Raw genomic sequence first — 18,188 nt, 5'->3', positions numbered from 1 at the left:
TCAAGGAACTTATTATTTACTTTAAACAACAAACAGGGGGCGCCTGGGTGGCTCAGTCAGTTAAGTGTCTGCCTTCAGCTCAGGTCATGATCCCAGGGTCCTGGGATCGAGCCCTGCATGGGGCTCTCTGTTCAGCGGCGAGCCTGCTGCTTCTCCCTCTCCCTCTGGCTGCTGCTCCGCTCACTCTCCCTCTGTCAAATAAATAATTAAAATCTTTTAAAAAATAAACAACAAATAGGAGGGGAAGACTAAAACAAAGTGGTCGTTTCTTTCTATCACATCTGCCAAGCACTATAGCCATGTTCTGTGTCTCTACTAGATGACTACCCCATGAAGCTGGGGGTCAATGTCTGGTTCACCTCCCTCTTCCCTATAGCTCCTGGCATAGTACTTGAGTTGTGCTTTCATACTCAGCCCCTATGAAGTGCCAGGATCTGTTTAGAAGCTGGGAATTACAGCGATAAACCCAGTGGATCAATAGGAGGTATTGAACAAATCCAAGAATTACACAAGAACAGCAGTCATGTATATAATGTGTTTTCCATTTCTTCCACTCAATACACATATATTTAGGTGAACTGATAAATAAAACACTAATTTCCCCCTCTCTACATCAACAAACACTATTTCTACCCACATAAAAAACATTGCTATAAAAAATAAACTCTGCCTGCTAGGCCATTCCATTCCACTCCCCTTCTCCACAAAACTCAAAGCAGAGAGACTGAAATCACAGCCATTAACACCTCTCCTCCCATTCCCTCAGAAATCTGCCTTGCATGGATTCTCACCCAATTATACTACAGATACTGCTTTTTGATTTGAATCAGTAAGTTCCCTGTTCAGTTCACCAGTTAGTTTTCAGTTCCCATCTTCAGTGACGTCATGACAACAGCATTTGAAGCAGTTGGTCCTTCTCTCTGGAAAACCTTTCTCTTGGCTCCTGGGTCCTACCTGATTACTCCTACTTTGCTGGTTCCTCCTCTTCTCCCCGAGGAGGACCTTTGTGGGCCACAGGCTCAGCTGGTCTCCAACTGTTCCCTGGTCCACCGGGAGGAGTGTCAGTCGCCTCCCCGCTTCTCTCGTGTTCAGGCAGGAAACTTGCAGTCATGCTCTGTCACTTCCTTTCTCTCTTCCCCCACATCTAGTCTCTCAGGAGATCTGCTAACTGTCCCTTTTCAACAAACCCGGCACCACTCCTCACTTCCGCCACTTGTACCACAGCTGTCCTGTCCTCTCACGCTGATGATTCATGTAGACTCCAAGCTCGCCTCCTGCTTCCATCCTTGTCCCTGGGTCCCACTGCCAACACAGCGGCCAGGGTGATCCTTTTCAAACGTAAGTGAATCCTTATCATGTCACTGTTTTGTTTATAATCCTCCATGGTTCTTCATTTTCCCAGAGTGAAAGTCAAGCTATTACAGAGGTGAGGCTGTGCTCTCTGGGACCTGCCCGCTACTCCTCGTCCTGACTTTCTCCTCTTCTCCCCTCCGCCCAGCCCAGAGTGGCTTCCTCAATACCCTGCGCATGCAGCTTGCACAGACTTGATGCTGTTCCCTGTCTGGAACCACCCCAGGTACCTGCATGGCCCACGTTCCCTTCCTTCGAGTCTTTGCTATCATGTCCCCTTCTCAGGGAAACCCTCCCGGACCTGACCTTTAAACTTCAAGGTCTCTCCGCACTCCAACTCCCTTTACACTACTCCACTGGTTTTCCATACCCTCTGATAGATTCTATAGTTTACTTACCCATTACTTAAAAAATGTATTGGTTGCTTTTCCACACTAGAACTAAAGTACCATGAGGCAGCAATTTGCTTCCTTTTTTTTTTTTTTAAACTTTTATATTCCTAATATTTATAATAATGCCTGGCACGCAATGACTCCTGAATAAACTGTTGCATAAATGAATGAATGCATGAATGAATAATTAGTTCTCATTAAGGATTGTGCCTATGGCTTAAATACATTATTTTATTCAATGCCCTCATCACTTAGGAAATTCCAAGAGCATTAGGAGGAGCTCTGTGCCAGAAATGGGGATGAATACTAAATACAGTACCTCCAGTAGTGTGGCTTGGTGGTCAGTGGCCAGTGCTGATGGCCTCAAGGGTAGCATCTTTAACAGACTGTTCTTTTGCAGGGTTTCCTCCCTGGCCTCTGACCCTGGTTCCCCAGCCTGGCTGAAGATCCAAGGAGCTATTTGTTGTTTCTCCAACAAATTCTTTTTTCATTTAAGTCACCCAGAAGTCTGTTGTCTGGAGTCCAGAACTCCAGCACATAAATTCACCAACCATGTCCCATCAGGCACATTCCTAGAGTAGTAGGTGAGGAAACTGGTTGTGACAGGAGGAGGCCTACACCTGGAGTCCAACTGGCTTTGGGTTAGAAGATCACTGAACTCTTCAGTTTCTTCCTGTATAAAATGGTAAACGGTCATTTTCCAATCCATCCTGAAGGAATCCTATGCAGAGCAAATGAGACAATGTCCACAGCAAGGATCTTGGTACACAGAAATGGTGAGGCAAATGTAAGGGTTATTAGAGATTAGCTAGCAAAGTAGGTTAGTCAGAGGCAAAAGCAAACTGGAGCCAAAAATCAGCCCATTTTCAGTTAAGGAACACTCCTTCCTTACAACCTGAGATCTGTGCCAGGATTTCTTTTTATCAGGAGTCAGCTGTGACAGAGGGTTTCAATGCTTACGTGGAGATGGTTTAGGATCAAGTGCTCACCCCTTGAGGCTTATATAGGAACTCTTCATCACCTAGATATCTTTTTGGAAGGAGAGTACATATTATAAATGCATTTTAAAATTAAACACCACATGGGGTGCCTGGCTCAGTCAGTCAAGCATCTGCCTTTGGTTCCGGTCATGGTCATGGGGTCCTGGGATTAAGCCCCACGTCAGGCTCCCTGCTCAGTGGGGAGTCTGCTTGTCCTTCTCCCTCTGATGCTCCCCCTGCTTGTACTCTCTTTTTTTTTTCTCTCTCTCTCTGGCTCACTCTCTCAAATAAATAAGTAAAATCTTCAAAAAAATGAAATTAAATTAAATTAAACATCACATTTAGCATGTAATAGAATACTTATTTAATGTTTTCCTAATCTGTTGGAATTCCTTTTTGTCCATTAGGAAGGGCTCTGTCTGATTTGGAAAATACATTCTGTTGGCCAGAAAGCTAAGAGTTTTAAGATATTCTTAATCTTCCGGACAGGGCCATGAGTTGGGAATAAATACATCTGAGGAGCTCTAGGATTCCCAGCTGCCCTCAGAGAAGTGGGCAAGGATGAATCTTTCATTCATTCACTAAACATGTGCTCAGGGTCTGGGTTCTGTTAAGCAATGGGATGAGGAGATGAATCAGATATAATCCTTGCCCTCCAGGGAAGCTTCAGAGAATCTAAATATTGCTTCTAAGTCACCTCAATTCTAGAATCTCCATGTACAATGACTTCCTGTGGTGGCTCACAGCTCTCCTTGGAAATACTCCATTAATTCAGGCATTTATGTATTTCTCACTAAATGGACGTAAAGAGTGGACAGCCTCAGAAATAAGCAAACAGACAAATTCAATGTTCTTTCTGAAGGCTGCCATTACAGAAAGAGCATAACTTTGACATCAGAAACAAAAGAGCAGGGGTGCCTGGGTGGCTCAGTGGGTAAAAGTCTCTGCCCTTGGCTCAGGTCATGATCCCAGGGTTCTGGGATCGAGTCCCACACCAGGCTCTCTGCTCAGCAGGGAGTCTGCTTCCCCCTCTCTCTCTGCCTGCCTCTCTGCGTACTTGTGATCTGTCTGTCAAATAAATAAATAAATAAATAAATAAAATATTTAAAGGAAAAAAAAGAAATAAAAGAGCTTCAAATACTACTGTTCTTTCTGATTAGCTGTGTGATCATGGGCAAACCATTTCATGATTCTGAGTCTCAACCCAACAAGGTTGTTGCTAGAATTCGGTGTAATCACTGTAAATTATGCTACATGGTACTGAGGAGATACTCTATAAACACTAGGCATTTTATCCTGAATTCTCCACTGTTCTTGCTTTGTCTTTGTTGGGTAGCATCTCCTATGGAGAGCCTTCTCACATTCCCAGGACTGGCTAATGACAGCCTCTTTGTGCCCATGTGCTTCCCCAGAACTTAGCATCAGCACTTCCCACGTCATAATGGAAACAACCTATTTATGTGTGTGTCTCCCCGTATGGGCCTGGATGTTCACTAAAGACAGAGCTATATTTTTCATGTTGGACTCTTAATGTCCTGTAGTTTTTGGCACTTAGTAGATGCTCGGTGAATGTCTGCAGCTTGATTTTATGTGAGCAGATCAATAAGTCCCCTGTGAAGAATGTCCTTTATCTAATACTCCGTAAACCCCTTCCTCGTTTACATTTCTGACTGATCAGGATCTTTCCAGATTTCCTCTTTTGTCTAAGGTATTTGAGTTACATTCTCCACTGCACTTCCCAACTCTGCAAATAACGTTTCACTGTGGAAATGTTGCTTCTCCCTAATAAAACACTTGCATGAATTCCTCTGGAGACGAGTTTAAGGCAGAATTTCTAAGAGTATATTCCATCAGATGGCAATTTATATTCCAGGAGAAAAAAGATTCTTTAGTCAGATAAATTTAGGGAAAAAATGCTTTAATAGCACTTCTTTATTTGCTGTAAGACTTCTCAGATCCTTCATTTGATCATGAGCCTTTTTTCATGGAGCACGTCACAGGTCTAGTATATAGAAGGCATTTGTAGAAATATGTCTTTGAAAAAAATTGGAACTTGTATCCTGAAGTTCAGATTTTTGAGTCACCAAACAGTTGTCCTTATCTATTAGAATCTGACTTTAAGTGCATGTTTCCTGACACTATTCTTGCTGCATCTCTACCAGATGTGACACAGAGAAGGTTAATAACCATGAGCAGTATTTAAGAAATGTATGAGGAAATAGCGATGCTAATTTCATTTTGCTACCATGCCCATAAAGTTTATTGGCTTTATTCATTTGATGGCTATCATTCATCAGCCAGATTCTAAGTCAGATGATGGAGATGGTTCCCAAGAGGAGTCTGGGGCAATGCACAAGTTCTCAGGAGCTCTTTAGGTCACAGAAGGCCCTTGCTCACTCTGAATTGCTTTGCAGAGCAAATTTAGTACATGCACAGGTGCCTGGCAGGAGTTTGCACCCATAGAAGTGGCTATTCCCTTTGTTAGAACAGTGAAACACTTCCATGTGGATCACCAATAAATAATTCATGCCCTGAGCCCTCCCCAGTGACCCACAACCCTGGCTGCCAGAAGACTCCACTTCCATACAATCTGGTCGCTGAGGCACTACAGTCAGTCATGCATTGTATGGGCTGGTGCTAAATTGCATGTGCCAAGTTGCTAAATATTTTGAGTAGCACCCCTGAGTGGAGGAGAAAAAAAAAAAGAGGCTGGCTGGGACATATATGAGAACATATATGCAGCTAGGTAGGCAGGCAGGAACAGATTCTATAGAACCTTGTAGGCTATGTTAAGAATTTTAGACTTTATCTTAAGAATGACAGAAAGTCACTGAAAAATTTTAAGAAAAGGGGAGAAATGACATGATCAGATAGGCTTTGAAAAGGCGTGCTCTTCCAGAAGGCTGAAAGTTGGTATGGGACGGGGGATGTCTGTGCATCCTTGGATATCTATAAGAATAAAGGATTTGAAGGCTTAGCTACACCCTGTTAATCCCCACCCTTTGGTAGGTGGCCCAGGATGGTGGGGTTCTAAAGCTAAGAGCGAGGAAAACCCTTCCCCAAGAGCCTTTTCACTGGCCATACTGTTTTTATTTGAGGTGGTCCCTGAGCAGGGGAGCTACTGGGCTCGGAGGTAGGCATGAAGACAAGTCCAGGCAGATGGAGAGAAGTCTGAGTGAGCTCTACAATGCAGAGACAAAAGCCAGAGACCAAAAAGCCAGTGAGTCTAGAGAATGTGGGATTCAGCACATGTCTAGAATGGGCTCATGAGGTCTGGGGCAGGCTTTGCATGCTCTCTGGGCCAGAAATCTGAATTTCATCTGTCAGGGTTGTGGCAAGAAGTCTTCATCTTTTCAAAAACATCATCAGTTATGCTTGGTTAGATTTTACTTCGAAGTTGCTTAATAGGTTGCCCTGGCTGAGAGAGGACCTGAAAGTTTCTGAGACCTTGAGGAGAGAGAGCAGGAGGGCAGGGTGGGGAGGCACAAAAAAGGCATTGTTGTTTAGTGTGCCAAAAATTTCCTAATTCCCATCAGCAAATACTGTTTCCTTGGGCAAAATTATAAGATGGGCCACTGGTTACAAAGCTGTATACAGAGGACAGATTTTCTTGGGGGAAGCTGTGAAATCTCCCTTAACCCAAATACAGATGTTGCATCGTTCCTGTTTGGAAACATATGCCGCTGTGTTTAAGCTCATTGTCGTCTCTGACTCTTGCCTGTCTTTTGGTGGGGGAAGATGGGAATGGGTGGAGCTCGGCCAGAGAAATGCTAGGGGAAGGGGGAAGGTTTTGCTGGAGTTTTGGTGACTCCAAGTGTTGAGTAGGAGAGGAGAGAAGCTAAAGGTATTGCTTAAGTGAGAGGCTTTGTGAGACTTCTAGTCTAAGCTGTTGTGCTTTTGAGACAAGGGGACAAAGCAGCACAGAGCTGGGGAGACTGCTCCTGTACTGGGGGTCAGAGTCAGAGAGGAAAGACATTGGTCATACTGGATGGTCACTGAGAGGGAAGGGTTTTATAAGCTCTTAAGAAGAGCACCTCAGGGAATCGAAGAGATAATTTGGGACTTTTGGGGGAGGGCAGGAGGAGGGCTGGGTTTCAGGCATAACATTGGAAATGATACAGAGTGTATACGGTGTATACGGTGCTCACATTCTATTTGAGTAAAGAAACAAGGATCTGGCAAATTGGCCCTGAACGTGAAGATGGCAAGGTAGCCTGAGAATTAATGAACCATCCAGGTGACCTGTGACTTATTTTCACTCTCTCTAAATCCACCATACAATTTCAACTTCAGTGTAAAAATGCACAGTTATCTATTTTACTTTCACCTCAACAACGGCAGCCTTTCGCTATTCCCAGCCACGTATCTTGGAACACAGTTAGTTCAATACTTAAGGTCCATCAAGGGTGAGCTGTGGAGTTAGCAAGGTCAACGGGGGTGCTCTTTCTGAGGTTCCCAAGGCATGAGAAAACTACAATTGCCTGGTGACACAGAAAAGAATCTCTCTGTAGGGGTATCGCTTCTACATGCTCTGCTTCCCTTTTTTCATAAGAAAGCACGGAAACAAATAATAACAGAAGAATTTTTATGTTTTCCTCTGCAGGAAGAATGCCTGAGGAGGCTACTGCGCTTGTTAATGTGATTGCACACTGAATGTCCTAAATTCTCTTTCACCAGCATCGCAAGAATATGATTCAATTACTGGATAAGACTTTCTACAACAAATGCTCGAGAAATAGAACACATAAAAGGCAAATTAGAGAGGGACGAGCACTCACAGTACGTGTATAGAATGTAGCCGATGGTGATGATTTCTTTATCTTTCAGCTTCCTAGCTGCTTTAGTTCTGTAGTTTTGGTGGGGAGGGGCAGGGAGGCTAATAAAGCCCTGCAATGGAGCTGCGGGACCCTCCTCTATTCTCAGGTTGCCATGTTTAGACAAAGCATAAACACTAGATGGCGCCCATAATCTTAAACATAGTAAAAGACTGGTGATTTTTCTTTATAGGCAAGTATGGCTACCTCCTTAGGAAAAGAGTCAAGTATGGGAATTAGAAAAATATCTACTCCAGCATTTCCTATTCTTGTCCTATGAAGTGCTCCTTATATGAGGGTTTGATAGCTAAGTAAGTATGGGAGAACACTGCTTCTGAAAAGACTCTCCAGTGCATACCGGTACACCAGACGTTTCTGAAACGTTCTTCCGTGAAGAAATATGACAGCAGGGAACCCTGTCTGTCAGCAGCACCCTAATCCAATCCTGCTCTTCCAGTGTCCTGTGAAACACACTTCGGGAAATGCTCATCCAACCCAAGCCCTGTCCCAAAGAAGGAATAACTCAAACTCCACAAGAGGCCTTCTTTAGACATGGTTATCTGACGCTTAAAAAAACAAAAACAAAACCAAAAAAAAAAACCACTGGACACATTCTTAAGGCAAAGTTGTTGCTAGTAATAGCAGTGTTGTCTGAGTATTTACAATCTGATATGCTGAAGTTTTTGTCTCCTTTCTTTCTTCAATATGCCATCTTCGTCTATACTGTATCTACATCTATACCTGTAACCATGTCTATATATTCACATATCATTGATATATTGATATATTTGCCTTTAGGCTGTGAATATTTTAAGGACAGGATATTTAGCTCATTCTTTGAAATCTCTAATCCTAGCACAAAGTCTGTCACATACTAAGTCATTAATAAAATAAATTATCTCTAAAGTCTGTATAGTCTGTGTAGGAGAGTAATTCTGGAATGCAGGCATGGACATTCTGCCCCTGATTAGAAGGTTAATTACCTCTTATTCAACTCCCTTCCCGATGAAGACCAACTGAGGACAGAGACCTACTCCCTAGAGCTTCTCCCTGGGGATTCTAGTTCTGTTTTCTGAACTTAATTGCATTACCGTTACCATACATTATTTACAAAATAATCTTATAAGATCTAGCAATAGAATCTGTGTTTAACTTTTGATTGCTATTTAGAGTTTTTGGTCTTGTGTTTTCCAGGAAGGTATAGCTTGTCCTTATATATCCAGTATAAGCTGTAGATGTAAAATATCAGATCCTCCATATGCCATTGTTAATAATTTTGTTCTGCTGTTTTCCTTCCATATTGTAATGTTTGAGCTTTTCGAGCCTGTTTATTCTTTTCTTTCACTTGAAATTCCAAAACCGAGCCTTGAAACTAGCCAATTTTAAGCCACAGTTCAAATAACTTTTTGCAAACTAAAAAAATGTTCCCTCTTCTTTTTCAATTGTGAAAAGCAGGTAATATTTTTATCATTGAATTGTCTTTGTAAATGTTATACATAAGAAAGGATATGATATCTGAATATCAGAGACTATTGTAATATTCTATGGATTGTAATCTTCAGCAAGACTATTAAGTCATCTAATTGGTTGCTTTCTTTTAATATGTGGTTCTGGCAGTATTTAAATGGATACATCTACTTTTGAAAACTGAAACACTTGCGAATTTTCTTTGTTGAGTCATAAGATTACTAGCTCATCCTTTTTTCTACCACATGTCTGGAAGTTAAAACAAATAAAACCTATGGATTTCTCATTTAAACAGAGTCTAATGTCATCTCTGTGACTCAGTGTCTTTACCTTTAAAACGAACATAATGGGGGGGTGGTTGGCTGGCTCAGTCAGTCGAGTGAGTAATGCTTGATCTGGGGATTGTGAGTTCAAGCCCCACGTTGGGTATAGAGCTTACTTTAAAAATGAGCATAACAGGGCCTAGGGAGGTTATAAGATTAAATTTGTTATAACAGTGACTGACTCAAAAGTAACCTGGAAGTACTAGTCCTTTATAGTTCTGTGCGTTCCTGAGTGAGCACACAGAGCAGTGCTGTGAGATAAGAAAATGTGGAATGAGACCGTTGACAGGTTTTGAAAAGAGATTGTGCTGTAAAGAGAAAGAACACTGATTTGGGGTCAGGAGACTTGAATTTTCAGTCTAACATCATAGTTAGTAGCTTGTGGAGCTTTGGACAAATCATTTGGCCTTTCTGAATCCCTTTTTCCTCATGTAAGAAAGTGAGAGTAATAATAACTTAGTTCCTGACACTTAGAATTTCTTTGAAGACCCCCTAGAATTATTGCACGTGAAAGTGCTTTGTGTGCGGGAAGTGCTGTGCCGGTGTGAATGCTGACTATGGCAAAGTAACAGTGTGGTCCCCAGGCTAAGGATTTTAAGCCAGAATGATGACACTATGTAAGTATGCTCTGCTTAGAATTGTACAGAATCCATCTGTGAGGCTACAGTGACTCTGTAAAGCATCACCACATTTGTTCAACACCTTTTCATTCCATAGACATTGTTAGGGAGACTGCTATGTGCCAGCCACTATGATTTAAATGTCAAGGATACAAAACCATGTAAGATGGAGAACCTGCTTTCAGGGAGATTTTGCCACTTAGAAAAGAAAGACATGTCAATAAAAGCAAGTTATATTTTGTGCAGATGGTCCTGGAGTTAGCAAACAACTTGACTTTATAAATTTTCAACTCTGATGATGGTACAAAATCGACACATGTTCACTAAAAACTGTACCTCGAATTGTGAATTTTGCTTCTTTCCCAGGTTAGCAATGCAGTGTACACACCCTTGTGATACTGGGCAGTGAGTGGCAAGTCCCACTTAGCCCCACCATCACCAAGGTAAACAACTGATACAGTCACAACCATTCTGCACCTAAATGATCATTCTGTTTTCATTTTTAGTGTAGTATTCAAATTATATGAGATAGTCGACACTTATAAAATATTAGAAAATAGGCTTTGTTTTAGGTGATTTTTCTCCAAAGCAGGCTAGTTGAAGTGTTCTGAACATGTTTACTAAATGCATTTTTGACTATAATATTTTTAGCTTACAATGGGCTTATCAAGATATAACCCCATTATAAGTCCAGGAAGATATATATCATTTAAGTGTAGAAGAAGTATGCAGAGGGGAGTAGTCAAGGGGGTGACATTCAGCTCTTGGATGACAGAACAAGGTCCTATCATGGGACCTGACCCAATTTCTCTCATCCAGACATCTGCTAGCTAAGCACTAAGCAGAAGACTTAATGTATGGGAGAACTACCGGAATATGTAAGACAAAGCTATCCATTCAGACCACTGGACACTTTGCTCAGGTCAACTGACTATATTATACAGGTATGGTGTGTGTGTGTGAGGGAAAGGTGGGTATGGCATAATGGCTAAGACAGATAAGGTCCCTTGGAAAATTCTAGTTATAAATCATAGCTATAAAACAAAGACAAGTTTTTCTAAAACAATGAAAACCACAAAGTAAGTGTTCCATTGAGTTATGAACCATAAACTCAGCCGTAAGAACAAGACTCCTTAGATTATTTCTCATTATTTGCGTGATTGCCAAAATGTCAGTATGTTTTTAACTACCTGTCACAGAATTTATACGAGAAAGAAAGCTTGATCTGGTGGAAAGAAGCAGGCAATAAAGATTCCAATCAAAGAAAGGAGAAGAAAGGAGGAGGGAAGACAGGTGGAAGGGAGGAAGGAGTGAGGAAGCAAGGAGGGAAAAGAGAGGGCAGGTGTGGTCGGCATTAAAACGGAATGCTTAGGGGTGCCTGGCCGGCTCAGTCAGTAGAGCACATGACTCTTCCTCTCAAAGTTGTAAGTGTGAGCCCCATCTTGGATGCAGAGATTACTTAAAAATAAAACCTTAGGGAAAAAAAAACCCCGATTATTTAAATCCAAGTTTTTACTCTCTCTAGTTAGGTAGTCACTGACTTAACCTCTCTGAACCTCATTTTCTTCATCCAAACGTGGGGTACTTTCAGGGTGATTGTGAGAATAAAAAATTATAGGAGATAAGATAAGATAATTTAATTAATATATTTTTAAAATAAAATGACTTGTATAAAATGCTTGGTTAACAATAAGTGCTCATAGCTTGTTGCTGGTAATTCTTGCATTTAGGTAAGTGGTGTGGCTGCTACCACTTACCAGTGGCATCCAACTGCCTATTTTATGTATTTGCTTATATAGTTACATGCAACAAAATGCATGCTTATAAAGGTGCTGTTTTTAGAGTAGAGTCATGGATTTGGGAAAAAAAATCTGCTTTAAAAATAAATAATACCTTAAAAAGGCATGGTTCTCAATGTTCTGTTGGATGCAAATATGTCTCAGAACATCTGCATGAAAACATTAGCACTTTTACCTGTACCTGAGGGAAGTGAGTAACAAGCACCAAGCACTTCAACACCACGTAAACCGCAACAGGTGCTGGAAGCCATAATGCTCTCCTCCATTTTCTCTTTTTAATGAAGGTGCGTCTGGAGTCCTAATTGAAAGCGATTTTTTTCACCTTAAATGGTGTCAGACACAGAGGAATGAAGATTAAGAAGAAATACTCACGGATAAGATCTGGTCTCCTCTCTGGAGTTCCCCACTCAGGTCTGCTGGTCCACCAGCCAGAATGAAGGATACAAAAATACCTTCTCCATCTTCCCCGCCCACGATGTTGAAGCCCAGGCCAGTGGAGCCTTTGTGCAGGACTACCTTGCGGGGCTCCCTGAAGAAACAAGGAGAAAAGAGAGCTCCAGTGGGACCCACTCAGGATTCAGGGTGCTTTTACTTTCATTGAGATATATGATACCAACAATTCACCACCGATGAAATGGCTTCCCAAAATAAGATTCACCAGCACTCCAAGAAAAATGCTAATATCAGGGCAGATATATAGTGAGTTTCTCACTATAACAAACGCCACAATACCATGTTAAGTCATTCCTTAATTCTAAAACATTTTCTTAAACTGTCCTTACTTCCACTTTTTCTATGTTTCAAACACCTGTTCTTGTATCTTTTTAAATTGAGATGTAATTGACATAGAACGTTATTTAGCTTCCACTGTACAAGGTAAGGTCAGTATCTGTATATATTGTGAAATGATCATCAGAATGAGTCTAGTTAACATCCTCCTCCACATGTAGTTACATTTTTTTTTCTTGTGATGAGAACTTTTAAGATCTACTCTCAGCAACAGTCAAACATAGAATGCAGTATAACGCACCATGTTGAATACCATGTCTCCAGGACTTACTTCTTTTAAAACTAGAAGGTGTGTCTTTCAACCATCTTCACCCATTTCACTCTCCCACCCACTTGCTCTTCTACTAAGCACCCACAGTAGTGCTCAGTAGGATGAATGTGTCCAAAAAGTGAAGAGATTTTGGGGGACAAGAGACTAGACTAAATAGGCCAGATCAGGAAATACCTTACAGATTTGTTTGACTGTTAATTAAAATTCACCCTGTAGTAGTGGAAACTCACTGGAAGATTTTGAGGCATTGAGAATATTTAAATCCATTTCAGGAACATTAATAGCATTAACATTAATAACATTATAACATAATATAACATAATAACATAATAACATTAATGACATTGTAGGATTGCTGGAGGGAGAGTGTGGATATGATGCGAGGTAGGAAAATCAGTTAGGATGTTGGTTAAATAATCTCGACTTGAGGAAGTGAGAGCGTGAACAAGGGTGACAGCAGTGTTAATGAAAACGAAGGGCAATATGAGAGAGGAAATATGAAAGGAAAACCGGGTCCAGAGACTGACTCAGGTAGTAGAGGAGAGAGGGAAAAATATCTAATTGGCAAAAGGAGGGGGAAATGGAATCCAGGATCATTAGGATGGGTATGACCTTGACATGCTCCATTCTGGGGAATGGTGTGTCATCCATGTGATGTTTGGAAGTTGTCAGAGACAAAATGTTAGGAATATGGATCCACAGAGAGGACTACAAATGCACATTTCAGGGTCATCAATAAAAAGATAATCAAATGTTGAGCCACGAGTTACTTGAGTGGAGGCTAGATAACTATGGAATATAGCATTTCAAGGGATCTTAGAAGTCATCCAGTTTTCTTTTCTTTTTTTTTTAAAGATTTTATTTATGACAGAGAGAGATAGTAAGAGAGGGAACACAAGCCCAGGGGAGCTGAAGGGAGGCTCGATTCTAGGCTGTTGAAGGCAGATGCTTAATGAATGAGCTACCCAGAAGCCCCCTAGTTCTGTTTTCTTAAATAGTTTTAGAAATGTGTTCTGTAAACCTTTCATATCACCTACCCACCTCTCACAAGTACCCCGTGTCAGTCATTGAAGTTTCTCTTATACTTTCCTGTACTTAATGATGTAAGAATGGCAGAGCCATCCAATATATGTTTAAAAAAGATTTTATTTATTTGACAGAGAGAGAAATAGTGAAAGAGAGAGCACAAGCAGGGGGAGTGGCAGATAGGCAGGCAGAGGGAGAGGGAGAAGCAGGCTCCCTGCTGAGCAAGGAGCCCCATGTGGGGGTTGATCCCATGACCCTGGGATCATGACCTGAGCTGAAGGCAGCCACCTAACTAACAGAGTGACCCAGGCGCCCTGCCATCCTATATATTTTTATACTAATGACTACATATAGTCTATTATTTGTTGTCACATTCCCATGTACAAAGCAATGTGTTTAGCCTAGTTTTGAGGAAGGATGTAAAATGCATATACACCTTGGACCATAAATATTACAAAGTAATGATTTAAGTCTGAGGCAACCTGACATAGAGTTAATTTATTTTATTCTACAAATACTTCGTAAGCACTACTATACCAGGAATTGTTCCAAGTACTCAGAAAATTTATACTCAAAACAAACATCCGTGCCCCATTTAACTCAATATCTGGATGCCCTGTCAAGATGACATACAGAATTAACCACCATGAAGACTGAGCTCCCTGTTTCCTTGCTGGCTTCAGTTGGGGGTCTCTCTCAGGTTCTAGAGGCTACTCACATTCCTTGCTACATGGCAACCTCTATCTTCAAGCTGGCAATGGCACACTGAATCCTTTTCTCATTTGGAATTTCTGTGGCTTCCTCTTCCACAACTAGCTAGATCTAACTTTCAGCTTTTCTATGGTTTGTGTGATTTGGTTAGGCCCACCCAGATAATCTCCCTCCCTTAAGATCAAGTGATTAGTAACCATAAGTGCATTTGCAAATTCTTTTTCCATGTAAGATCATTTAACTGTGGGAGTCACATCATGGGCTAGAAATCATGGGGCCATCTTAGAATTTTGCCTACCACAGGCAAAGAGACGACAGGGGACAAATCCTGCAGGGTCTTGTACATCATTCTAAATTGATTTTTTACTCTAACAAAATGGGGAGCCATGTAAAAGAAGATTACTTGACATAATTTATGTTTTTAAATAGTTACTTTGGTATAAAAAAGATCCAAGGAACAAAATTTGAAAAAGTGGTATCAGTTATGTGTCTAATGGCTATATGCAGGCAAAATAGTAGCTTGGCTGAGGCTGGTATTGGAGGAAGTGGTAGGCAGTGGGGACATTTCCAGTCAGTCTTGTCTCTCTGTCCAGACAGTAATTTCTGTTTATTTTCACATTCAGTGATTCTTTCTTCTGTCCTATTTATTCTGTTCCTGAGCCCACTCAATGAGCTCTTTACCTTGGTTTTTGTATTTTTGAGCTTTAACATTCCATTTGGTTCTACTTTGTATCCTCTTTTCCTTTGCTGAGACTTTCATTTCTTTTCCCATTTACTTATGTGTATGTGTAATCACTTATGAAGCATGAGGAGTACTTTCAAATTCTTGTCAAATAATTCTAACACCTGTGCTATCTCACTGTTGGTACCTGTTGGTTATCTTTCATCATTCAAGCTGAGCTCTTCCTGGTATGAGAAGTGATTTTATTTTATTATACACAGGACATTTGGGTGTTAGAGTGTAAAATGCTCTATCCTACTTAACTGTAGTTTTTTACAGGTTGTGGATCAGTTCAGGTATAGTCTACATTTCCAAGTAAGATGGATATTTAGCTCCCTACTTGTTCTTAGGGACACCAGGGAGGAAAGTGGGGTACTAACCAGTATTCTACTCACTCTACCTCACTGTCACTTATTAGGGGTAGAAGCTTAGCTCCCTATGGGTCCACTTATACCAATGAGCAAGTGAAAATAGGGTGCTGACTAGCACTGTCTTAAACTATTTTGTTCTGCCTCCTTGTCTCTAAGTGGGGCTAGAAGTTCATGGAACTCACCACAGTGTCATTCCTCTCTGAGCCAGTCTTACTTCCAATTTGTATAGGTTTCCCAGGTTTACCATGTGTAAAGAGTGTGTGTGTGTGTGTGTGTGTGTGTGTGTGTGTGTGTGTGTGTGTGTGTATTAATAAGGAGAATTACTATTTTGGTTACAACCAGAAGTCCAGGTTCTGAATACATTTCAAAGGTAGGGGCCAGCAGGATTTTGATGAAAAAGTTATTGTAGAAGTATCCCTCTTCCCTCATTCTAAAACACATGTGCTTATTAGGTCCAGTGACTTTCAATCTATACATAGTAACCACACATGGAGGGAAGGGGCTATTACAATTCTAATGCTTATCTATGTGCCAGATGTGCTTGTTGCCTTTTGTGCACCATTTATTCCTCAAGACAATCCAATGAAGGATGCACAGAGATGTCTGCAACTCTTTTGAAACTAAGCCCAAAGGGAAGGCAGACTGATGACTGGATAGATGGATAGGAGTTTTATAGAACATGTGTAGTAATATGTTAAAAGTGCAATCTAGATGGCAAATGCATTAAGTTTTCATTTTAAAAATCTTTAAATTTTTATGCTTAGAAAACTTTTATAACAATATCTTGAGAAAAATAAGCCTAGTGAACAAATTTCTATGACTTTTGTGATTAGTGAAATGACATTGCTTTATCCAAGTTTTTACTAAGTTTAATAAGTAGCAAAGACAGGATTAAGACACAGATTTTCTGACATAAAATCCCAGAGTCTAGACTAAGATATATTCCAGAGACTGCAAATCAGAAAGCTAAAGGCTTAATCTGATCTAGTGTTTACAAGTTTTTGAATTTGTCCATTTTTAAAATTGGGAAAATGTGCATGAAATGCATATTTATAACTTTATATAAAAAATCAGACATTCTATGAACACGAACTCTTAACCTTGTCTTACAGCAACAGTTGGCTAAATATGTCCCTCTCTAGATGGTGCATTCTTTCTCCAGTTTGCCACTCTCTCACCTTTCCCTCAAGGTTCTCAGACAAAAAAGCTGTACATTGCACCACATTTACACTTCTTGCAAAGAGGAAATTAAAATATTTTTTGTACCCGTGGCTTTATCAAAAATGAAAAAAAAAAAAAAACGAAAGCTTCGTGGAGAAAGCCTAGTATTTTAATAGTAAAATGGTAGAGAACATGATTGCTTTGAAAGAAGGGATTACCTTTACATGTTTAATATGCGAAGTGACTCTCTGCAGGAAAAAATACAGCTTTAAAAGGTCATGATGAAACATCTCTCCCCATTACCATCTGGGGGAATTCTGTTAGTGATCCCTGAACATAACACACATAATTCTTGAGTGACAGTCGATCTTATTTATTTTACCTGGACAAGTCTTTTAAATAAAATTATTTGGAATTGTGTCAACTTATAAGATTAAATACCTTTTTAAAAATAGAATTTTTAATGACAGAACCACCCAGGTGCCCCCAAAATAGAATTTTTCATATCATAATGAATTATGATACCTTTTTTTGGTGCTTATTTTTAATAATGGGGGAAAATGACAAATAACTCTATAGATGATGGGAAAATAAAATACCCTAAGCACACTTCAAATCATGTACTTTTTCTAATTTAAGCCTTTTTTTCTTTTTAAAGTTTTGTTTGTTTATTTTTAGCAATCTCTATACCCAATGTGAGGCTCAAACTCATGACCCTGAGATCAAGGGTCTTACTCTCTTCTGACTGAGCAAGCTAGGCACCCCTACTTTAAATTTCTTTTTTTTTTTAATTTAAAATTCTTATACTAATAACTCATTACATTAAACTATAGATTTTAAAAATGCTTTCATGTCCTTTTTTTCTGCTAGGGGATTAAGGCATTGTAGAGAATTATAAGTTCTACTACACTGATGCTTACATAAGTCAACTTGTCTAAGCTATTGAGCTTTAGACACATAGCTTATGTTTGCAAAGCCACTAAACACCCAGAACCAGTCTCTTTCCCTCTCTCTCTCTCTTTTTATTTAGGTCCACAACCAGCATGGAGCCCAAAATGTGGCTTGAACTCACGACCCTGAGATCCAGACCTGAGCTGAGATCAAGAGTTGGACACTCAACCCACTGAGTCATCCAGACTGCCCCCCCTTCTTTCTAAGAAAAGTTTTTAAGAGCAGTTTTCTTTTCTTTTTTTTTTTTTTTAAGATTTTATTTATTTTTTTGACAGAGAGAGAGGGATCACAAGCAGGCAGAGAGGGAGGCAGAGAGAGAGGGAAGCAGGCTCTCTGCCAAGCAGAGAGCCCGATGCGGGGCTAGATCCCAGGACACTGGGCTCATGACCTGAGCTGAAGGCAGAGGCTTTAACCCACTGAGCCACCCAGGCACCCCAAGAGC

At 40.5% G+C, this 18,188-nt stretch overlaps 1 protein-coding gene and 1 long non-coding RNA gene across 27 annotated transcripts in view; one reads left to right on the top strand and one right to left on the bottom strand.

Annotated features, from left to right (window-relative positions):
* DLG2 (discs large MAGUK scaffold protein 2) overlaps positions 1–18,188 on the bottom strand; it is a gene marked incomplete at its 3' end in the record, with an annotated part of 2,041,616 nt that overhangs the window by 339,057 nt on the left and 1,684,371 nt on the right. For all 26 annotated transcript variants that reach the window (XM_082682853.1, XM_082682879.1, XM_082682864.1 and 23 more), the window contains one exon: positions 12,118–12,274. In XM_082682853.1, the coding sequence (XP_082538979.1) occupies positions 12,118–12,274 (157 nt within the window). The remainder of the gene's footprint in view (positions 1–12,117; positions 12,275–18,188) is intronic.
* On the top strand, positions 983–9,295 carry LOC309840638. The gene is made up of 2 exons (XR_014298728.1): positions 983–1,338; positions 7,326–9,295. It is a non-coding gene; the product is annotated as an uncharacterized lncRNA (long non-coding RNA).

This window comes from Mustela nivalis (genome assembly GCF_964662115.1).
Source record: "Mustela nivalis genome assembly, chromosome: 9".
Classification (NCBI taxonomy): Eukaryota; Metazoa; Chordata; class Mammalia; order Carnivora; family Mustelidae; genus Mustela; species Mustela nivalis.
This window is presented reverse-complemented; position numbering and strand designations above follow the sequence as displayed.